Source organism: Phyllostomus discolor, chromosome 8 (genome assembly GCF_004126475.2).
Source record: "Phyllostomus discolor isolate MPI-MPIP mPhyDis1 chromosome 8, mPhyDis1.pri.v3, whole genome shotgun sequence".
NCBI lineage: Eukaryota > Metazoa > Chordata > Mammalia > Chiroptera > Phyllostomidae > Phyllostomus > Phyllostomus discolor.
Window position 1 is genome coordinate 47,517,520 of NC_040910.2, and position 24,409 is coordinate 47,541,928.

General features: G+C 44.7%; 1 protein-coding gene across 1 annotated transcript; it reads right to left on the minus strand.

Moving 5' to 3' along the window:
- Positions 1 to 4,795: 4,795 nt before the first annotated feature.
- CALR3 (calreticulin 3) lies at positions 4,796 to 24,358 on the minus strand. The gene is made up of 9 exons (XM_028520868.2): positions 24,175 to 24,358; positions 23,935 to 24,036; positions 21,326 to 21,529; positions 13,827 to 13,921; positions 10,781 to 10,957; positions 7,851 to 7,958; positions 7,631 to 7,762; positions 6,428 to 6,520; positions 4,796 to 5,007 (listed from the first exon to the last, which is right to left on the minus strand). Exons 1-9 carry the CDS (start codon positions 24,263 to 24,265, stop codon positions 4,864 to 4,866), a joined length of 1,146 nt encoding a protein of 381 aa, XP_028376669.1. The 5' UTR covers positions 24,266 to 24,358; the 3' UTR covers positions 4,796 to 4,863.
- Between the last annotated feature and the right edge of the window lie 51 nt (positions 24,359 to 24,409).

Below are 24,409 nucleotides of genomic sequence, written 5' to 3' on the forward strand. Positions count from 1 at the left end.
CGTGCGTACTGGTGAGAAAGGAAGTGCGCGCGCAGTCGGGCCGGGAGTGGGCGGGGTCGAGGCTGGTCTGCGCACGCGTAGCCCTGCCTCCGGTGGGGCAGAGTCGAGGGCGGGGTCAAGCGCTCCTTGCCCAGGCTGGGAGGGGGCGGGGCCTAGGAAGCGCGCAGGATTACCGAACCCAACTGGGTTTACACCCTGCCTCACCAGTCCCTAGATGTCTACCTGAGTTTGCTTGCTTCATTATTCCAGGTCTTTGCCGGTGCCGGGCCCTGTGCTAGGGATTACATTCGCCCCCTCCGTGCGCTTGACAAATGCATTATGGGGGTCCGTTGCCCACCCTGCAGAGGGTCGAGACCCTCGTCCTGCCCTACATGTGCCGTGTCCTGAGAGACCTGTTTGTATTTGAATTTCGGTCTGCCGCCTTAGGGCTTTGGCTAAACTGGGTTGCGACACAATCTGTGCTGCAGCAGCACCCACATCGCATAGGGTCAGTTCCCAGCCTCCACTTTCGAGCTCTGTGACTTTGGCAAGTCACTTAAGTAACCTCTCTGGCCTCCAGGCTCCTCTTCTGAGAGAGGGAATGGTGATATGTGTTTGGTGTCTTTCCATCTTTATGCCTTGCACTGTGCCCAGCACGGAAACAAGCATCTGATGTTTGCTGGAGGACCATTCCTGGAGGGGCATTTATTTATTTAGAAATTTTATTTATAAAATTTCTGCGGTAATCTAAATTACAGCAGGCTGGAAAGAGAAAAACAAACAAACAGGCTGTTACAGCTGGGGGCTAGCTAACAAGATTGCTTACACGCCTAAGCATATGTTGGAACTTTGGGGTAGCTATTTCTGCAATTATCTAAAAGAACAGCCAAGGTGACTTCCTACCCCAGGAGCCTCTCCTTGGTCACACATGAACTTTCTTGGCTTGCCCACCACTACCTACCGACTCCACCTGTCCCAAAATGAGCTTGCCTCACCTTCTCCTGTCTCCTTTATCTATAGCCAATGTAAATTTTTTTGAAACTTAGATTTTCTCCCACTACTTGATGTGTAAAAAACGCTTACCCAATCCAGGATGGTGGATATGTTGCCTTTTCCACCTGTCACTGCTGCTCTAGGACCTGTTTATTTTCTTGCTAGCGATGGCCCATTAAACCCTTACCCCTGGCTTTCATCCTTGGAAATTAAAAGTGTTGTTTAACGACACTTTTTGCCTTCCATTGGCTATAGATATCCACTCATCTGTGGCAGGTTTCCACTAACAGGGTGAGAGGAAGGAAGGGCCAACCAGGCAGCTGACTAAAGTGGCCCAAGCTTTCTTCAGGACAGGTTGCCCCCACCCTCACCTGGTCCTGTGATGGTGCCTGGCCACTGTCTCTCAGGCAGGTAAGCTAGAAAGCCATGTGATCTCAAGGGTGGGGCCCAGCTTCCTGTCCACCTGCTCCATTCTGGAGTCTTAAGAACTGCTGCTCCAGTGTCTTCAGTGACTTGGTGTACCTCATGCCATTCAGATAAGTATAGTGTGCTTTGTGACTCATCCAACAACCATTTACCCATCAAATGCTCCCTACGCCCCTTGAGGACACCTAGGCCCAGGCAGGTGCTCCAATGTTGGAGCAGGGAGATATAAGTCCTATCTACCTTAACAGCCTAGACTGAGGTCTGGCCCAGGATCTGCATCAGAACCACTCAGAAGGCTTGTTAAACACAGACTGGATTTCTGATTCTGATTTACAGATTTGGGTAGAGACTGAGATTTTTTTGCATTTCCAACAAATCTCCAGGAGATGCTGAAGCAGCTGGTCTCACATAAGGAAACAGACCACTGTAAACAGTGATAGGGTAGGTTCCACAGAGCTCTCCAAGGGTGTGACACTTGAAAGTAGAGCATGCATTAAGTGACAGAGGTAGGAGTGGGTTCCATGGCAGGCAGAGGGAGCTGAGGGACTAAGAAGCACAGTGAAACTGAGGCTCTGGGGCTCAGAGAGCAAAATAGTCCCAAGACAAGGCCAGATCACATACGGCCTTATGGGACACCCCCGTTTGAAGAGCAATGAATTAAGGCTATATGTAATCTGGCCTCCTCTTGAGACTGCCTTGCTCTCTGAACTCCAAGTTCTCTGTCTCACCATGCTCATTTGTCCCTGTGCAAAGAGCAATGGGAGCCTTCCAGAGGGTTTTAAACATGATCAGATCTGTGTTCTAGAAAAGTGAGTCTGGATGCAGTGGGCAAAGCAGACCGAGAGGAGAGGGATGGAAATGAGTGGGCCATCTGGAAAGATGTAGCAGTGGTCCAGGTGGGGAAGATGGAGGTTTTTAGCTACCTTGAGTACTTTATTAGATCCATTTTCCATGAGGTAAAGATAAGTCATTCTAGATATTTCAAGAGCACATTTCACATAGGAGATCGAGTGCAAAACTATTGGGAAAAAAAGAAGGGGTGTATGAGGTTATCTAAGGTTAATAACTATAGGAAGCTGCTAGTCCCTTTAGGGCTAAAGGTCAAAAGGTGTTACCCAAAACCAGTAATCACTGTACTCTCACCATTCATGGCTGTTTCTGTCATTTTTGCTAAAGTCACTGCTATTGTCACCACTGCCTAAGGTGTTGGTAGAAGCCTAAAAATAATGGCTTCTCTTCACCTGCCTTCTGACCTCCTTTTAACAGAACATGGGAAACTGGTGGGCAAGGGTGTCTGGGAAATGTGTGTGGCTTCCAGCCTGGGTGTCAGAGTTCACCAGGGCAATGACAACAGACTCTCCTGCACCTTCTTGGGTGAAAGCAGACACTTGGTTGTGTGAGTCCCACATGGCTAGCTCGAGTGGCCTGGGGTTCCGCCTACTGCTGTGGCCTCCATGCTTGGCAGTGATCATCCATTATGGGGACTCCAAAGCTGAGCTGCCCAACATGGCAGCCACTCACCATGTGCAGCTGAGTTTAATTAATTATAATGAAATGACATTAATAATTCATTTCTCCATAGAATGTACAACACAAGGAGTGAACTCCAATGTAAACTATCAACTCTGGGTGATAATGACATGTCAGTTCACCACCTGTGATGGGTGTACCACTGGGGGGGATGTCGTTGGTGGGGGAAGTTATACAGATTTGGGGACAGAGTATAGAGGAGCTCTCTCTAATTTTCACTCAGTTTTGCTGTGAACCTAAAACTTCCCTAAAAATCTTTATTAATTTTTAAAAAATTCATTCCTCAGTCCTACCGGCTACATCTCAAGGGTTCTCATGCAGCCAGTGGCTACTGTATTGGCCACCACAGGTGGGATAATCTCCATCTTCACAGAAATTTCTCCAGGACAGTGCTGCTTCAAGAGATCCTCTGCAGGTCTGCACTGGCCTAAGCCATCTTTGTACAATTGTTTCCAGCATATTCTCCATAGGCCTGGCTCCCCTTCTTCTCTTACTAACTTCTCAAAGATGAAAGAGGTAGGCAGTGTTTGAATTCCACCCCTGCACAGCCAGGGAGTTTTGAGTTTCAGAGATGGATAATCAACCCTTGATGAACCGAGAAGACCGATGCAGCATCCACTAAAAAAGTCCAAGTTCAAAGGTCTGCAACTTTGGCCAAAGAGAGAACAAAACTCGCCGGAATTTCACTTTCTGAATGGACAGATCACCTACCGATATGCCATTTATAATTTCCTACTTTATATAATTGAAATATCACTTATTAGTAATATAGTGGATTCCAAATGTCTTCTGCCCTAAAGTTGATTATTTCTAACACAGATTTCTGCAATGAAAATAGTGTTTTCAAAACAGAAGACTGTGTGACTTTTTTTAAAAAAAGCAAATTATTTGTTTTGAAAGAAAAACATTAAATGGAGAAGTAATCACTATTTTCACTTAAGAAAATGAATTTCATTCGTCTGTCTTAGAGAGAACAAGGGGCACGGAAGTGGGTTGCAGAGCAGGAGGGGAAAGAACACCAGCCTCTTCACGGCACTTCGAAAGTCTGTGCGTGAGGCTCAGATTCTCCAAAACAGCCAGGGCACCAGCAGAGCACACAGCACCTTTTCAGGCTGAGGGCATTGTGTGAAGATTTCATATTGAAACCCTGGTGGGTAAGGCTCTGTTGGTTTGGCATTGTCCCACAAAGCGAAAGGTCCTGGGCTCAATTCTGGATCAGGGCACATGCCTAGGTTACGGTTCAGTCCCCCTTCAGGATGCCTGCAAGAGGCAGCCTATCTGTGTTTCTATCCCTCTTTCTGCCTTCCTCCCTGTCTCTAAAAAATAAATTTTAAAAATATATTTTTTTTAATATTTCATATTGGAAAATTTTCTCGTGTTATTAGTAATTTACAAACTGAAGAAATAAGGCATCATTTCCCCTTTTTCAAAATAAGTTTTACCAACTTTTATTCATAAAACATTTTGAGGGTTAAGAAAAGAGCATTAGGCCCTGACCCGTGTGGGTCAGTGGGTTGAGCGTCATTCCACAAAGTGAAAGGTCGCCAGTTCCATTTCCGGTCAGGGCACATGCCTGGGTCCCCGGTTCAGTCCCTGGACAGGGTGGATACCTACAATGCTTCTCTCCCTTTCTCCCTCCCTTTCCCTCTCTCTCTAAATAAAAAATTAATAAAATCTTTTTGTAAAAAGAAAAAAAAGATAAGAGCATCAGGTTTTTAGACAGCCTCTCCCCTGCCTCTGGCTTCCAGCCCTCAGGTTTGTACAGAGGAAACATCTTGTGCATGGGGGGCGGGGCTTGAGAAAACCACCAAGAAGCGTAGGAACATTTCTCCAAGAAAACTGGACAAATCACCACATTTGTAGACAGTTGAGTTTTTAAATATATATTAAAGTAGAAAGAAGGTTTACCAGTCACCTTCATCTGGAGGGGGGTGACTAAAGTTCATCCTTCCTGTGAAATCTTCTGAAGTTGTTTGCTTTTCCATCAAACTTGCCCATCAGCAGCTCCTCCTCATCCTCCTCACGGGCCTTCTTCATTTCCTCCTTGGCTTGGATGGCATCCATCTCCTTTTCTGGGCCCTGCAGAAAGAAACAGAGACCCAGGGGCCCGGGGATTATGCTGCCTGGGGGATGGCCGGGCATCAGTGTGCCACCTGCACCTGCCTTCTGAAAGCCTCCACTCCAGGCCGGGCGGCTAAAGAAGAGCTCCCAGGCTACCAGGTCCTAACCCCTGGAACCTGCCGAAGTGACCTTATGTGGAGAAAAGGTCTTTGTAAATGGGGTTAAATTAATTATGTTGAGATTATTCTTGATTATCAGGTGGGCCCTAAATTCCATCATAACTGTCCTTGAAAGAGAGGTTTGAAACACACAGAAGAGGAGAAGCCCGCTTCAAGACAGAGGCAGAAGTTAGAGTGATGTGGCCATAAACCAAGGAACACCAGAAGCCACCAGGAGCTGGGTGAGGCAAGCAAAGGAGCTTCCCCTAGATTCTCAAGAGGGAGTGCGGCCCTGCCAATACCTTGATTTCAGCCACTTGATACTGATTTTGGACTTCTGGCCTCCAGAACTGTGAGGGGATAAATTTCTATTGTTGGTGTGTGTGTTTTTCTTTAGATTTTTATCTATTTACTTTTAGAGAGGGGAAGAGAGGGAGAAAAATTACCAATGCGTGGTTGCCTGTCATGCGCCCCCTACTGGGGACCTGGCCCACAACCCAGGCATGTGCCCTGACTGGGAATGGAACCAGCGACCCTTTGGTTCACAGGTCTGCACTCAATCCACTGAACTACACCAGCCAGGGCAAATTTACGTTGTTTTAAGCCAGCCAGTTTGTGGTAATTTGTTATGGAAGTGCCAGGGAATGAATACACCCCCTTCTTTCTGTTCCCAGAGTACATGGGTCCCTGTCTTTTGACCAGCTGACCAGTGAATGGGCAATAAAAGGAGGCCTTGGAGCCTAAATGAGAAAATCCAGGGAATGTAAAATTGGACGACACACTGAAAACTGTTTGGCTGGGAGGGATCTTGTTACCCAGCCTGTCCACTCCTGCGCTTGTGTTCACTGAAAGACACGTATGGGAATGACGGTAACAGCTTTATGCATGAGGCCACAAGCTGGGAGCTGCCCAAAGCTGCATTGACAGAGAATGGATACATACCTTCTGGAATATTCTTACTGGAAGAATGAGCTACTGCTGCATGTGATAATACAAATGCATCTCACAACACTGCCTAAATGAGTAAATATTATATAGCTCCATCTATATGACTTTCAAAAGGAGGTCAAATTGATCCATGGTGATAGAATAGTGGTTCCTCTGGGGAAGAGTGTCCGCTGGGAGGGGGTGTGAGGAGACTCCCAAAACTCTGCTAGCATTGTGTCTTGATCTGGGTGGAGTGCTCACTAGTAAAAGTTTATCAAGCCCTTTCTTATGTATTAGACTTAAGTGCAGAAATAAAGAAATAACAAAAGAAAAGCTCATTGCATTCATTGTACCTTCGTTTCGCCCCAGGTGGCCTTGCCAAATTTCTCAGCATACTCTTCATCATCTGTGATCAGGAAGTTATCAAAGATGGTTCCAGATCTCACCTGTGGATGAAAATAAGGCCTTCTTTACTGATGTGAGAAATGTAACAACTTTCCATCAAGAAACAATTGTATTTGCTCTGTACTGTGGCAGTGATTAGCTCTCCAAGGCAGCACATGCTTAAACCCATTTCTAGAAAGCCCATTCCCCTCCAGGGCACTGGTTCTCATGCCTGGCTGCCTATTGGGATCACCAAGAACATTTTTGAAACTCCTGATGCCTGATCTCAGCCTCAGGGCTACTGGTTTAAATGGTCCGGGAGCTGCCTGAAGAGTGCCCCAATGCCTTGAGCACTCAGCGATGTTTGGGAACTAGAGCTTGAGAGCATCACTGTGCAGTGTGCGGGCCATGGACTGGCAGCATCAGCACCACCTGGGCGCCTGGTGGGCATGCAGAATCTCAAGCTCCATCTGCTGCATCGGGATCTGCTGCATTGGGATCAGCTCTGGACAGAGGACTGACCAATTCCCAGGGGGTAGAGAGGTAGACAGGAAGTGCCCAGAAGATGGGAGGTCATCTGTTTTGACCATAGCTATACATCTCAGGTCCAGGTATGGGTGCCAGGCACACAACAGGAGCTACGGAATGCCAGCTATGTGAATTAAGAAGTTTAGATTGGCCCTGGCAGGTGTGGATCAGTGGATTGAGCGCTGGCCTGAGAACCAAAGGGTCAACAGTTCATTTCCTAGGCAGGACACAGGCCTGGGTTGCGGGCCAGGTCCCCAGTAGGGGGAATGAGAGAGGCAACCACACACTGATGTTTCTCTCCCTCTCTTCCTCCCTCCCTTCCCCTCTCTCTAAAAATAAATAAACAAAATCTTAAAAAAAGAAGAAGTGTAGGCTGAAGTTCAGAGTTATTAAACTAAAGCAAATTTAAAACCCAGTGACCTCCCCTGACCAGGCATTCAGTCACTCAGAGTGTGGTCCCAGTGAGCCAAGGTTGTGGGTTGACCCCAGTCAGGGCACAAACAAGGATCGACTAATGAACGCATAAATAAATGGAACAACAAATGGATGTTTCCATCTCTCTCTCTCCCTCTCTCTCTCTCTCTCTCTCTCTTTCTCCTCCCACCAAAAACAAACAAACAAACAAACAAACAAAAAACAGTGACCTGCCAAAGCTCCAGCCCGATGGCACCAATGTTCTCAAATTCTGAGAGGTCGTATTCCAGCAAATACTTGGTGTTTTTCATCTTTTGATGGAGCCAAATGTTCTTATCTATACCTTCCGGTTTCAGATCATCCTGCAACAACAAACCGTATTTGGTGGTCCCCAGTGATGCAACAGGGGAGGGGCAGTCTGAAAGCATCCCAGGAAAAAGATGCCCGCACCTGGTACGGAGGCTTCTGCAGCATCGATGCCTGCCAGTCCCCGTCCAGCTCGTGGTTCCAGTCGCTTGGCTTGCTGGCACTGGCATCCAGAAAATGCTTCTCCCAGTCCTTAAAATATGTGTAAGGAAAAAAAATAGATTCTCAGATTTGAGAAAGGCAGTTCTTAGCTACCAGGAGACAGCCAGGCCTGTGAGCTAGGTTGCTATTTTCTCATTTCCTTCTCAGTTTGGTGGTTACAGGGCTGAGCACTCAGTGTTCAGATCCCACCGAGGGTCTCAGGGCCAGGCACTGGCAGGGTGTTCTCTCCAAACCCCCAACCCCAGCCCATGGGACTGCAGCCCTCTCCCCATGCTGCTGAGTGAGCTGGCAATGTGGAAAACCTGAAACAGCAGCTAAAGGTGAACCGATGGACAACAAGCAGTGGTAGGAAAGGGGGCTGCACATTCACTGATGGTTAGGTTAAGTCTGTCCTACATCAGTCACACAGGGACTATCCCAGGGAGTGGCTGGACAACTAAGAAAGGTCCCAACATTTACCTGGGTAGCATGAAAAAAGAAATTATTACTGAGTCCTTTTATAGACATACAAACACTCATGTAACACACATATATAATACATATACACACATGCATATACACATTTATATGCATACGTCTATGAATAATATATAAAAGTACATATATACACATGTATATACTTATATATACATGCTTATATATACACATGTACATGGCATAGTAGGTATTGAAAGAACAGTTGTTAAATAAATGAATGGATGAGAAACAGTTGTTATGGATTAATATTCAAACATATATAAAAGCGTCAAAGTCATGCACAATGGTGTTTTCTCTTTTAGAACTGAGAAATTGTAAATGTTTTTCACTTAACGGTGTTTTCATGATACTCCGTAATCCATACAGAGTGTTGCCCACTTCTCAGCAATCCACACCTGGGGGTTAGTCACCTCTCCTGCTTTCCACCCAGACCCTGGATGGCGATGGTGAGCCTCTGCTGCGTTAGGATCCAGAAAATGGTTACAATCCATTCTGAGTAGCAGGCTGCCTGGTAGAATTGTGGGTTACCAGATCCTAACACCACAATGAACTAATTTGTTCAGGAGCTCACAGGCAACTAAGCACAGGGATAAAACACAGCCAGTTCAGAAAGGAGCTTCTGAAAAAATGATTGGTCTCCCGTGGGCACCTGTCCCCGCCCAGACAGCTGGGGAAGGGATGAGACTGTAGTGCTTCTCTGCCATTCTGTGCCTTGTCTAGAGTAACTACTCTTTCCAGGTGAAAACTCTGTTTTCTGGTTTGTTTTTAAGGTAAGAAAGGGAGGGAAAAACTGCTTTTTTCCCCTTAAGAAATAATGGGAAAACCTTATATGACTGGGGATTTATCCTAATCTGAAGTCATTCTTATTGATTGCACACCATGGATTCCAAATTCATGGAACTTAACTTTCAATTATCTGTGGATAAAATGGATTGCCAAATAATAGTCTAAACAGGATGCCATTTCGATTTAATAATTATGTTCAGTCTGCGATGAAGTATTTGATTATTAGATAGCAACGCAACTAATACGTTGTAAGTTGTTGGAAACTGTAAACATCAGCCCAGTACTCTAGTTATGACACAGATAACTGTCTTCAGACAAACGGTGCATGTTTTGGTGCAGTGAGTGTATGATGTTCAAAACAAAATGTTACAGCAATAAAGAATCTTAGACTGAAAAAGAAAAGTAGCTATAGTCGGTAGTTCCCAAAAAGATTTGTCTGTGTCCTAAAGCTGGGGATCTGGGATTGCGCTCTGCTTGAAGCAGATCAACTGAATTAGTCAGGTGGACCGTAAATGTCTTTATAAGATAGAAAAGACACAAGAAGAGGAGAAGGCCATATAGAAATGAAGCCAGATACAGGAGTGATGTGTCTACCAGCTAAGGAATGCCTAAAGGCAACAGACAGCTGGAAGAACATAGAGGAAGGATCCTCCCCGAGAGCCTTCAGAGGGAGTGTGGTGGCCCTGCTGACACATTGCTTTCTAACTCTGGCTTCAAGAAGAACTGTAAGAGAATATCCCTGGCTGGTGTTGCTCAGTGGATTGAGTGCCGACCTTTGAATCAAAGGGTAACTGGTTTGAATCCCAGTCAGGGCACATGCCTGGGTTGCAGGCCAGGTCCCCAATACAGGGTACCCAAGAGGCTACTACACATTGGTGTTTCTCTCCCTCTATTTCTCCCTCCCTTCTCCTTTATCTAAAAATAAATAAATATAATCTAAAAACAACAAAAAAGAGAATACATTTTCATCCTTTAAGACATCTACTTCATGCTGCTTTGCTACAGCAGCCCCAGGACACTCGTACATAACTGCTATGTTCACCGATGTTGGTCATCAGTCACAGTGTGCAGTTCCAAAAATACTTCATGTACAAATGCAGAATAACATTTTAAAAGGTTGCTGATGAATTTAACTTTGTTTAAAAAGAATAAACACACCCTGGCTGGTGTGGTTCAGTGGATTGAGCTCTGGCCTGTGAACCAAAGGGTTGCTGGTTCAATTCTCAGTCAGGGCACATGCCTGGGTTGTGGGCCAGGACCCCAGTAGGGGATGCTAGAGAGGCAACCACACATTGATGTTTCCCTCTCTCTTTCTGCCTCCCTTCCCCTCTGTCTAAAAATAAGTAAAATCTTTAAATAAAAAATGCAACTTGCTCTGGTCGCAAATATTATAAACCTCCTTCACAACACCTTGAGGCAGGCAGATCCAGAGCTGGTCTCAGTGCATGCACGCTGGAGAGAGCATTCTTGTCATGAGAACATTGTCATCATGACCGCCAGCCATGCAGCAATTATGCAGGACCTCAGTATGCCCATACTCACAAAGTTCGCTTGCACACTTTCTAGAGTTGTCTGGGCAAAATCCACACCTGGGGTTTGTCCTCCTTCTCCTTGGACCCTGCTGGAGACTTTTCCAACTTCTTCAGTGAAGTTAAGTTCCAGTCATACTCAACACTGCCAGATTCAATCGTCTGGCCATCAATTTTCACTTCGTAGGTGAGATCTGGTCTTAAGATCAGCGTGTAGAGGTGTGTAAAGCCATCAACCTGCATATTTTAGGGGAGAAAAAGGATAACAAAAAGATGTTTCAAGGCAGGTCTAAACATGCAGTTCGTTACCATCAGTCAAAAAGATTTGTTATCAACAGCAAGAAGAGAGGTTCTGGAAATGGGGGTTGCCTGGACTGTAACAGGGTGTCCTACAGAAGACTCACCCCCTTGAAGAACACAGTTGCTGGCAGGCTTCTCTTGAGTGGCTGACTCCCTTCTATGCAAAGGTACCGGCTCCCACTATAACCCCACAGGCAGTTATGATGGGCGGTAGGTATTACCATGGGACAATGCAGCTATTTGTGAAAAGTTATGTGTAAAACAACTCCCTGCTCTATACTCTGAAAGATTCCAAATGAAGTCCACTCTCTTTCTCACACAGGAGAGAACCTCCTGATGCTCTGAGCTGTCCAACACTCGAAGCTCCATGAGGGGCAGGCCCAGTGTCTCTCTGGGTCATGGTTAAAGCCCTGGGCTGGACACAAGGAAAGCATTTAACAAAGATGCAATTAAGGAGTGGTGGGAGGTGGGTGGTGGGGGCCTGGTGAGGCTGAGGGTGCCCAGGACATGACAGCAGCAGAGGGGGCTTCTGCAGCGTGTACGCCAGCAGGAGTTCTCAAACTTTGGCCCCACTGCATCAGCATTGCGTCCCCAGGTGACCCTGACCTGCTGCATCAGAACCTGGAGGACCTCCAGTCACTTTCACAGGCCCCCCAGGGATACTGGCCCTGCCCAGGTTTAGGAGCCACTGCCCCAGCACCTCACAGGGTCTGTGTTAGGAGGGTTCTCTACCCGCCAAGAGCCAAAGCTAAAGGCCTCTTCAGTTCCTGTCTGCTCTGCCCTGCTGGGCAGGCCACTGCTGTCCACACAGAAACAAATGGCTCTGTCCAGGACCAACACTACAGTTCGCTTGGTGGGACAGCTGAGCACCCGCTTCACCCAATGCTCTGCCCCTGCTCTCTGCTGGCCTTTCTCTCAGCTCCCTTTCCTAATTTAGATTTTAGGCTCCCTGGCCCCATTGCTGGGGACCCCCAGGATTTGGCTACCAGAGCAGAGCCTCCTGGGGATCACATCCACTCCCACATATATGCAAACGGCGTGAAAAGGCATCTTTAATCCCAACCATCAGCCTGAGCTTCAGACCCCAGTGTCCAACAACTGATTGAGACCTCTGCCTGGATGCCTGCCAGGATTTCATACCCAACTGTTCAAACACACCTCCCCAGTCTTCCCTGGTTCCCTGTTTGGCCTGTTTTTCATCCTGATTAATAGCAATGCTGCTGAGGGTCATCGTCCACATCCTCAGTATGCCCATTCTGAACATCACAAAGTCCTCTGGACCCCACTCCTGGATTATCTGTCAAAACCCACAATATCAGTAGGTGGGACTCCCGTGGTCTTAATTCCACCAGAGCCTTGGGCTGACAATCTCACCCATCTCCCTGCCTATTGATCACACTGTCCCTCCACCCACCCTCTCCAGAACATCTGGACTATTTTTCTAACATGCAGATCACACCCCTTGAGGGCTGTTCACTGCCTGCAGGAGAGGGGTCTCGCCCTTTCTTTCCAGCATTGCAGAATGAATCAGAACCCCCATGAAAGTAATGGTACTCTTCATCAGGAAGCCCAGAATGCTGACTAGCTGCTGCGAATCAGTGCTCCTTCAGCAGATGTGTCTCACTTTTTAACAGGTTGCAGAAACAGCAGCATACCCCAGAGGGAGTCATCAGCCTGCGGTGTCTCTCAGGGGCTGGAGGCCTGTGCCTCCCAGGCCTGATCTGGGCTGGACCTCACAGCCTCTATAGTGTCCGTGCCACAAACTGACGTGCAAAACTGAACAACTTCTTGGGAAGCAATTGTAAAGACCTGCCCGTTGGTTCAAACACTAAGTGGGGGGAGGAAGACTTGGATTGTGAGTTTCCCATTGCTCCATGGGAAGGCTGTCAGGCCAAGGTGCACATGTGGAGAGAGAAGCTCACAATCCCAGTGACCCACAACAGCAGTGGGTGGGACCCCAAGAGGGGCTGTGCTGCCAATGGAGAAGCACAGGGGAGGTGGTTGTGAAGAGGTCTGTTGCCCCTGCTAGGGTTAGGACTGAAAAGGGGCAGTTACAGGGGCTTCCACTCCACACTGTCAGTGATCTTGAAATGCACTGGGGCCTCCTGCCCAGATTCATCCAGATTCACAGAGGCCTATGACGCCAGAGCTCTAGGCCCTGGATCTGCCTCAGGGGAGTGGTCTTTGCTGCCTGGTGCTCACAGTCAAATGAGGGGGGACATTGGGGAACATACCTCCCCTCCACAGGTCCACGTGCCAGGGACTTAACACAAGCTGCCTCTTTGGAGAAGCCCCAGGCCGGGCCATTGCACTATGGAGCGGGCCCCAAGACCTAAAGACTCATTTTCACAGATATCCCTGGGTTAAAAGGTAAGAGGTTATGCTTTCATTTTAGAAATATTCCTATTTCTAAGTGTTTTGGTATTCTGAAGATTAATTTCTTCAGGTTGGTTTTCAGGAAGAAAGGAATGAAATCAGGAATATTTTATTCCTAGCAATGATGGGAATAGCTAAAATGGACCATCATGCTGTACCCTGATGGGGCAAATTATAAATGGATGTCATGGCTCACAGTAAAAAGTGGGTGTGCCCTCCTGATGGGGAAAAACTCTGGAAACCAGACCGCAGTAATGGGCAAGTGTCTCTAATGGGCCTGTTGAACTGGAGAGCAGGGACAGAGACATGTTCGCCAAGACCCATCCCTGGCTCACTTGAATATTTTAAGATCAAAACTATTTTCTCTAAACTTATGTTATGATCTGACAAGAGTTAACACAATCACTGATTTGCATACAGAACTATTTACCTTACACCTGATAGGTTTCTTGTTTGAGTGATACTGATTCTTGAATTGTAAAATAACATGAACTTTCTTGATATCAAATCCACAAATATCAGGTCCTGTAAAAAAAGGAAACAAAAAACCATTAGCTGCTCTCCATTTCCTTGCGTCGCCATGGGATACCCCACCCGTTGTCCTGAAGTAATATTCAAGGCACAGGAAGCTCACGTGTCCAGGAATAATCAGATCTGTGCATGGAGATACTAAATGGGCAGTGATACCGTCTCAGGTCAGGTTACTTCTCTGTTCGCCGCAGCCACTTTGGACTCAACTGTAAACCAACACTGAGTAAGAAAAGGAAGGTGTAAGAGCCTAATAAGCCTCTCAGACATGCTGCCTGAGTCTGGGGCCCTTGCTCTGAAGCTCTGACCAGTGTACCTGTGCCCAGGTGAGGCCTTTGGAGCTGGGCTGACCGGATCTGACCCCAGCTCTCATTCGCTATGTTGAAACATAGTTGCAACTATGCAGCCTCCCCTGCCTCAGTGTTAAACTTGACTTCACAAATCTATTTTGCCAATTAAATGTGTTTAAAATTCAATGCTTGTTGCTGTTAATGTTATGCCCCAAGGCAACACACACATTTTTAATGATAACCCACCCCAAATTGTTAGCAAAAGAGAGACTGTGATTAGTAGTTAGGTTTTAATGAACTGTGAAATCTAGAGAGTCCTATTGAAAAGTTATCGATTTTTTAGTTGGCACAGGGCTCAGTGCACTCGCCTTCCTGGGAGCACTCCTGTGCCTTTCCCATCCCCATCTTCTTCCTGCCATAGGCATGCACCCCCTAAACTGTAGGAACCCCATGAAAGACCTGCAACCAGGGGAGCAATGGGCGATGGCAGCTCGTCCTGGGCTAACCCCCAGAGCCTGTCTCCAAGGCCCCTTTCCTCTGGCTTTCCAGTGAGCTGACAGCAGCCCCACCTAGGATCTCTCCTGCTGCTGCTTCTGTCCTAAGTCCTTCCTTGTTTCACTGTGACAAATTTTATTAAATGTGCTCTCAAAATCAAATTATAAAATTAAATTAAATTAAAAATCAAAAACAATTGGCACATGGTTTAGTTTCGCTCACCCAGGAACTGGAATGTCGTGGTACACTACATTCCCTGATGGAGACTAAGGACTTCTGAATATACAAAACAAGGTTTGCAGAAGGAACCTAGAAAATTCATCAAAACTTTGTTGATTCCCTTACTATGGCTTTACTGACCTTCAGCCTTAGGAAGGTGCTAAAGCACCCAGCTGTCTGTCTCAGATTGCATTCTGCCACTGACCCCGGCCTGCACCCGCCCTGGGGATTCTGTGAGGCAACCCTGTGTAAACAAGCCGATGACTGCGATCTTCTCTAGAACTCACAATATGAACCTCTGGAATAAATGAGAGATTCAGGCTGCATGTAATTAAAGAATGTTATCAGTTTGCCAGAGTAGATGAGACAATGAACTTGGAAGTGGCGTCCTGAGGGACTGACAAAGAACAACACGTCTGTCTCCCAGCTGAGTTCTCAGAGGACGTGTGTTTATGTAATTTCCTCTTTTGTTTTCCCTGGAACACATTCCAGTTCAATTTTTAAAACAAAAATGATGTGAATTATGTGCATGAAAGTCTATTGCCTCAGAATTGAAGCATGAAATTTATTTTTCCTTAGAAATTCCCACTCTATTCCTAAACACTTACATGCTTTTAATATTAAACTTAAGAACACACCCTGAAAATCTGGACATTTTCTGTTAACAGCAATCATAAAATATTTATATACATAATGGATTTTTTTTTTGAGGAAATAGGGTAGACAGACTTTGAAGACAGGCTGACCTGACTTTGGACATGTAGTGTAACGATTCCAAGTGTCAGTTTTCTCATTTGCAAAGTGGGGGCTGTGCTCCCTCATTCCTAGGGCTGCATGCACACTCTGAGGTCGCCTGCAGAAGGGCCCTGGCCAAGGCCCAGTAAAGTGTCGTTCTCGCCACCCTTCAACACCACAAGCTTCAGCAAGCGGCTCTCATAGCAAAGGCTACAGCTGAGCCACCACAGAGAAGTGTTCCAACAGTGACAGAGTGGGTTAGAGTACGATGAAACTGATTTTAAGTTAAAAGCAAAAATAATACAGAATTTATTTTATTTTATTTTTATTATTGTTTATGTTTTTATTACATTTTTTCATAAAAATTTCATTTTCTTAACTCCCAAGTATGCTGTTTCACAACTCAGATAGAGCAGACATGCTATTTATATTTTAATACAGTATTTTGGCAGATATTTCGCTTACCAAGCCTAGCTAAATCAATTGTTTGTGAAATCAGCTCTAATTCAACAGGCCATATATTTTGCCAGCTCTGTCTGCCATCCATTTAAAGAGAATAACAAAACCGAAACCAAGACATTTCCATTTCTTTTGACAACAAAATAAAGACTTTTACCACTCCACATTTTAAATTCCAGAGTAAATGCAAGGCACTGCAGAGGAGACAGGACTCTGGGAGGGGCGCCAGGGACTGCAGTCTGCGGAAACGAGACCCATCCCACGCTGTGGCCTTGGAGAAGTCACCTTGCTCTCCCAAAGGACAGAGCAGAGTTCTATCTAAAGCTAATAACTAATCTGGTATCTAAGAAAATATAAAGAATATGTAATATTCCTTCTATGCCTACAATGACACGATGACCAGCTGTGCATATAAATAGAAGTCCAGAACACCCAGGCATTTACAGCCTGATGCTGACCATGGTAAGTTCAGAGATAAGTATGGTAAAACTACGAGGAAGAAACATTCTGCAAGACGAATGTGTCAGATGAGGGAAAAGAATTTTAAAGAATGAGTCCCCAAATTTGGATTGTGGGTGGTTATTTAAAAAATTCATTTTCATGTATTTTTTCACTTCATTGTGGTAAAACACATTAGATTTACCATTGTGACCATTTTTAAGTATACAGTTCAGTGGTACCAAATACATTCACACTGTTGTGCAACCGTCGCCACTATTCTATCTCCACCACTCTTTTCATTTTGTAAAATGGAAACTCAATACCCATTAAACACTAACTCTACATTTGCCCCTCTTCCTCATGCCCTGGCACCTACCATTCCACGTTTTGTCTCTATGACCTTGACTAATCTAAGTAACTGTATAAATGGAATAATCAAATATGTGGTCTTTTAAAAAAGATTTTATTTATTTACTTTTAGAAGAGGGGAGGGGAAGGAGAAAGAGAGAAACATCAATGTGCAACAGATACATTGATAGGTTGCCTCTCACATGCCCCCAGATGGGGATCTGGCCTGCAACCCAGGCACATGCCCTGACTGGGAATTGAACTGGCAACCTCTCACTTTGCAGGCCAGCGCTCAATCCACTGGGCCACACCAACCAGGGAAAAATAGGTGATCTTTGGTGACTTCTTTCTTTCACATAGACTAATGCCTTCAAGATTCACTCTTGTTGTAGCATGCATTAGAATTTCCTTCCTTTTTAAGGCTGAGTGATAGTCCAATGTAAGAATGCACCACATTTTGTCTATCCATTCATCTGTCCATGGACATGGGCTGAGTCTTCCAGGTTTTCAAGATTGTTTTGGCTATTGAGTCTCTTGAGATTCCATATGAATTTTAGGATTAGTTTTTCTATTTCTGCAACAAAAAATGCCTGGAATTTTGATAGGGATTGGATTGAATCTGTAGATCATTTTGGGCAGGGTTGACATCTTAACAGTATTAAATCTTCCAATCCATAAACGTGGAATGTGTTTCCATTTATTTAATTTCTTTCAGTAATATTCTGTAGTTTTCATTTTACAAGACTTTTGCTTCTGTACTTATACTAATTCTTAAGTATTTTACTCCTTTGGATGCTATGGTAAATGGAACTGTTTTTATAATTTCTTTTTCAGATTATTATTCATCATCTATAGAAATGCGACATTTTTTGTATGTTGACTTTGTATCCTGCTACTTTGCTGAATTTATTCATTAGTTTTAATAGGTTTTTTTGGTACAATCTTTAAGGTTTTCTACATATAGAATTATATCATCTGAATTTTTCTCCTTCCTTCCTAGTTGGGATGCCTTTATTTCTTTTTTTTGTCCAAATGCTCAGACCAGAACTTTCAGCACTGTGTTGAATACAAGTGGTGAAAGAGAACAATATCCTTGTCTTGTTCCTAATCTTAATAGGAAACACTTTCATTCTGTCACCATTGAGTATGATGTTTGCTGTGGGTTTTTCACATGACTTTTATTATGTTGAGGTAGTTTCCTAGTTTGTTGAGGGTTTTTATCATAAGAGGGTGTTGAATTTTATCAAATGCTTTTTCTGCATCAGTTGTAAGGATCGTGCTTTCCCCCTGCTTCATTCTGTTGATGTGGCAGTATTAACATTTGACCGATGTTAGTGTGTCACACTATCCTTGCAGTCCAAGAATGAATGCTGGCAGGTCATGGTCTACATATAACCCTTTTAATGTTCTGCTGAGTTCCCTTTACTAGTATTTGGTTGAGGATTTTTGCCTCAATATTTATGAAAGCTCTTTTTCTTACAGTGTCTTTGTCTGATTTTCGTATCAGAGCAATGTTGGCTTCATAGAATGAGTTAGAAAGTCTATCCTCCACTTGAATTTTTTGGAAAAGTTTGAGGATTGGTTACTGTCTGGTGTCCTTTCATTTCACCTTGTAGGACTCCCTTGAGCATTTCTTGCAAGGCAAGTCTAATGGTCGTGAACTCCCTCAGCTTTTGTGTACTTGGGAATGTCTTACTTTCTCTCACACTTTTGAAGGACAGTTTTGGCAGATATAATTCTTGGCTGACAGTTTCTTTTAGCACTTTGGATATATCAGCCCACTGTTTTCTGGCCTCCAAAGTTCCTGTTCAGAAACCTGCCCATAATCTTATTCAGAATCCCTTGGATGTGATGACTCATGTCTTTATCTTTTGAAAATTTGACTATATTATGTGTCACAGTGTGGGTTTCTTCAGATTCACCTTACTTACAGTTCCTTGAGCTTCTTGGATGTTTACATTTATGTATTTCATCATATTTGGGAAGTTTTCAACCATTATTTTTTCCAAGTATTTTCTCTCTGCCCCCTTTCCTCTCTCTTCTCCTCCTGAGACTCCCACAATACATGTTGGTCTGTTTGATAGTGTCCAGTGGCCCCATAGACTCTGCTCACTTTTCTCCATTCTTTTTCTTTCTGCTTCTCAGCCGTGGTCATGTCCATTGTCTCACCTTCAAGTTTGCTGATTCTTTCTTTTGTCTGTTCAATCTGCCTTTGACTCCCCTCTAGTGATTTTTTTTATTTCAGTTATACTTTTCAGCTCCAGAATTTCTTTTTAAGCTTTCTATATCCTTTTGTTATTTCCATTTGCTCACATATTATTTTCTTAACTTTATCCACACCTTTTAGTTTTCTTGTGTTTTTTTGTTTTTGCAATTTTCAGTTATTTAAGTCTTTGTATAATAGATCTGCCATCAGGTCTTTTTCTGGAACAGTTGATGTTATTTTTTTTATTTCAATGAACGACACTTTCCTGTTGGTTTGTATGCCATGCGGGTATTTGTTGAGCACGGCACATTTGAATCTAATCATGTGGTAGCTCTGGAAATGAGACTCTAATCCTTCCCCAGGGTTTGATGTTATATTGTGTGTGTGTGTTTTAATTATTATTGATGTTTTGTAGGCTGTCTCTGTGCCAAGGGTGTAAACTTAAGATTTTCTCAGGTCATTTCTCAGTCTTTCCCTGAACATGTGTGATCAATTTGTAATTTTCCCTGCAGATTGTTTTTTCTAAAGTAATTTTTTAAAAAAATTATGTACTAATTTTTAGAGAGAAAGGGGAGAGAGAGAGAGAGGGAGAGAGAGAGAGAAACAGATACAACAGATTTGTTGTTCCACTTATATATGCATCCACTGGTTGATTCTTGTATGTGGCCTGACTGGGGATCAAACCCATAACCTTGATGTATTGGGATGATAATCTAACCAACTGAGCTACCTGGCCATGGCTACAGTTTTGTTTTTGTTTTTAATGTCTTAGTCTTTAATGTCTGGCTTCCTAAGGAAAAGAAAGGTAAAAAATGACAGCAGGGGAGAAGGGATCCCCAGTTGGCCCTTTATTTGGCTGGATGGTGAGAGGGTTACCACAGTGAGGGGAGGTACCACAACTGCCCATCACTGTGTCTGCACCTTTGTGACCAGAAGCAGCAATCAGTGATCAGAGCTCAGAACCCTGGTATTCGGAGGACGGAGTCCTTTTTGCCCACCCTGGCTCCTGCACACTACGTGTAAGCTGCTCCTGGAACACTTGCCCAGCTGTCTGTGGTTCGGGGTGGGAGATGGGTAGATGCTACTGTGCTGAAGGCTGAAGTGGACAGAAATGAACCCTCCCAGGCTCCCCCTGGAAGTTGCAATCCTTCCACAGATTCCAGAGTTCCAAAATATTTAAATCTGGCAGACTCTGCCAGTACAATTGTTGTCTAAGTGGGGAGACAGATTCCTGGTGCTTCCTATTCTGCCATCTTCCCAGAATCCTCTTCACTCATAAAGCTTTTTGATCCACACACTTAAATTCTGTCTAGTTCCCATAGCCCAATGTGGTCTCTTCTCATTCCAGCACAGATTTTATTTCTTTATAGATGTTTTAAATATTTTATTTACTTGCTTTTAGAGAGAGGGAAAGGGAGGGAGAGAGGGAGAGAAACACGGATGTGTAAGAAATACATCAATCGGTTTACCTGTCATCTGGGGACCTGGCCCACAACCCAGGCACATGCCCTGACTGGGAACAGAACTGGTGACCTTTTGGTTTGCAGTCTGGCACTCAATCCACTGAGTCACACCAGCCAGGGCCCAGCACAAATTTTAATCAAGTTCCCCTGGTGTCAAGAGATATTTAATGGATTCCAAAGTTGGCAAGCTTTTTCTGTAAGGAGCAAGACAGTAAATATCTTTGCCTTTGGGCACCACATGGTCTCTGTTACAATGACTCAACTCTGCTGTTGCTGTTTGAAAGCAGCTCTAGACAAATGCAAATCAACTGAGTGAGGCTGCATTCCAATAAAACTTCACTCGGACACTGAAATTTGAGTTTTGCATCATTTTCATGGGTCCAAAATATAATCAATCCTTCTTAAGATTTTTTCAATAATTCAAAAATGTTAAAACCCACTCTCAGCCCACAGGCCATAGCAGACACAGGCTATGGGCTGATCTGGTCCCTGGGCAAGGCTTTCTGACTCCTGGTATATTCAGAATACTTTTGTCTACATTAATGTTAAATAAATAACTTTCTCAAAAGCATAACAGAATGGTATGGTTCCCTTTTTATAATATTAAATAGATTTAACTGTACTAAAAGCCTTTGGTCAGGTACACTCAATACTACTATTTTAGCAATCTTGGTCTAAGGATCCTACAAAGTGGAAGGGTTTGCAAAGTCACTGGAAATGGCTGCACCGGACTCCCTGAACTCACCGAACATAATATAGTACGGGGACTTTCCGCTCAGGTTCTTCTGATCCACATCTGCAGGGAAGATCTTAATGTAGCCCCCTCCACAGTCCATCTTCTGCTCGTGTTTCACTGTGTACTGAATGACCAGTGTCTTCCCTTTATTGCTAAACGGTTTGAACCGTGCAGAGATGGCATAGAATCGGCTGTTTTGAGTGGTTTGCAGACCTTCAAACAAAAAAACACTCATGAAAGATTAGGAACGACAGTGATGCAAGGAATTAAATGACTGTCTCTCCCCTTCTCCCAATAATAAACCTTCTAACCGTTCACATCCATCCAGCGCCCATAGCTCATTTGTGCAGTAACACACCACGCACACACCACCAATGGGTTCTCTGATGCCACAGAGCTTCGGTTTGATGCACTCAGAGGCTCTGTATCTGATATACCACTGTTACGTCTTACCTTGTAAAAGCACTTCAATTCTGAATGACAAACATGCATTCTAATGATAAATGAAAGGTTAATTTTGTTTCCATTCATCTCCCGAGGGGTGGGAATATACAAGGAAGATTGTGTAGCAACTGAATTAAAAAGCAAAGCATTCTACCTCTTTTCCTTAATTCTTGTCTTAAAACAGAGACTGAAGAGACACAACAGCAGGTGAAGGACAGAGTGCTGAGGTGGAAAGATGTGCCTCGCCCTCGGTGAGTGGCTCGTGGGTGTCATCTTTTTATGAAGAGGCCATCCTTTGTCATGTGAATCATCTCATAATTGTTTTATAAGTTTAGGTGTTCACTTCGATACTATAACCCCCTCCTCCGTAGCCACTAGGCTCTGTACCAAATCTGTATCTTACACTGGAATTCATCAAACACACCTGAAAACAAACAGAGCCGGTCTTGTTATAACCTCCCCTCCCTTGCTTCATACGCTGGCCCCGGAGCTGCCTATGCTGAGTCATCACAAATGAACTGGGCATTTGTATCATACATCCTAAACTCATGGCTGAACTCCCTACGTCCACACCTCTGTTGGTCTTTCATCTTTCCTCACCTTTCCCTTTCTCAGGGGACTTGCAGCTCTTCCTCCTCCTTTGGCCCCTTCCACTGAGGCCATTGCTAAGACCACATGCTTCACCATCTCCCTCCATATCTTAACACCCTCCTCTGCCACCCCTGTGGTCTCTCACCACCTCGCATCTCTGTCTGACTAAATCCTGTTAGTTTTTCCAACAGTGGCTTCTACATCATGGGCCCAGGAGACTGCAACAGAAGGGGCCAAATTAACCTGTATCCTCACACCTTGCCTGTGTCTGCATTCAGTGGATGTGTGCTGGAGTGAACGAAATGCACAGATCTCAGGATTCCAGGTTAAAGGAAAGAAAAACATGGCGGAAAAACCCAAGTGACTCTAAGTGGAAACCCCTATCCTTGCACGAGCTTCACAGAATCACCTGTTTGCTTTCACTGCATTTCTTGTCATATAGCCTGAATTTTGACCAACTCTTTGGGTCCACATGTGACCTATAAAGCAATGCATATACAAAAGAAGACCAGACAGGGAGGGCGACATTGGAGTAACAGGGCCAAGATAAAGGTGGAATGCAAGGTGGGGAAGAGGGAAATTTTTCATCTAAATTAGGAGTCAGCACACTTTCTGTAAAGTCAGAGAGTATTTCACACTTTGTCAGCCATTTGGTCTCTGTCCCAACTACTCAATTCTGTCTTTGCAGTACAAAAGCAGCTATGAACCGTGTGCAAACAAATGATCATGGCTGTGTTCCATTAAAACTTTATTAGGCTGGCCGGGTAGCTCAGTTGGTTAGAGCATCCTCCGATATGCCAAGGTTGTAGGTCCATCCCCAGCCAGGGCACATAGGAGCATCAACCAATGAATGAATAAATAAGTGGAACAACAAATCAATGTCTGCCTCTCTAAAATAAATTTTAAAAATTTAAAAAACTTTATGGACATTGAAATTTTGTACATTTCATTGACTTTTATATAATTTTTAAGTGTCACAAGATACTATTCCCCTTTCGATTTCCCCCCAGCGATTAAAAAGTGTAAAAACCATTCTCAGGTTGCTGGACGTACAAATAAGCAAACAAAACCACGAGCAGGAGATGAGCTGTATTTTGTCCACCACTGATCATCAGGAATGAGAAGCAGCCAGAATTGAGTTTGTCCTTGGAACCAGGACGCTACTGACTTGGAGGTTGGGGGTATAAGGGAGGCCTCTCGGTGGGGCTGAAAATTTTTCCTAGCTTGACCTGAGTGTACAGATGTAAACATTCATCCTGTGGTACCCCCTAAAATCTGTACGCTTGACAGCATTTACCTCTGTTTTTTCCCTTCTTAAAATGAAAATTAAAATAAGAAATATCCTTTTTTTCCTCCTCCGGGCAAGGCCCTGGAGTCTCAGCAGTGCGCACAAAACGGGGTGCTCTGGGCAAGTGAAAAAAAGGAGAGAGAAAACAAGAAATAATGCCAGACCCTACACAAGCCTTAGTTTCCTAACCCGTGAATGTGCGTAGGAGCTGTTAGGGTGAGTCACACCTACCATGAATGGTTGCTATGGGGGATTTAACATTTAGCTTAATTTTCTCAGGTATCCTAAAACTAACCTTTGTCTTTCTCTTTATGGCCGTAAAATTTCCCCGAAGAGAGTCTAAAATACCCAAATTGGGTGTCATTAGTGGATTGCACCCATCGGTTCCTCCAGCGTTCTGTGGGGGGGAAACAAAACCGGTTAGGGCTGAAAATTTAATCTGGGTGGTGGGCCAAATGCGACTCGGGCCACCCGTTGGGCATCAGAGAATTGAGGAATTTACGTCTCCCCGCTACCACGGGCGTAGACCCTTCACCTCCGTCTAGAAACTCCTCCTGGAAGTAGATGGTTGCCTGCGCCACACGCAGCAGGCAGATCGCGCAGAGGAGGACCCGAGCCCGGGCCATGGAAAGTGTGCGGAACTTCTGCTAACAGCCCCTTTGCTCCCAGCGGTAACTACGGCGCGCTGGACCTGGCCCTGAACTACGACACCCGTCACACCTCGCGATTGTGATCTGAGGCATCACTGGTCTCGGCTCACGTCGTGCAGC

Coding starts and splice junctions, on each gene's coding strand:
- CALR3 (XM_028520868.2), bottom strand. CDS start 24,265: ATGGCCCGGGCTCGGGTCCTCCTCTGCGCGATCTGCCTGCTGCGTGTG. Junction 6,521..7,630: donor TCGGGCTGGAGCTTTGGCAG/GTCACTGTTTTT, acceptor TTTCATCCACAG/GTGAGATCTGGAACCATCTT. Junction 5,008..6,427: donor CCACCTGGGGCGAAACGAAG/GTACAATGAATG, acceptor TTCTTTCTGCAG/GGCCCAGAAAAGGAGATGGA.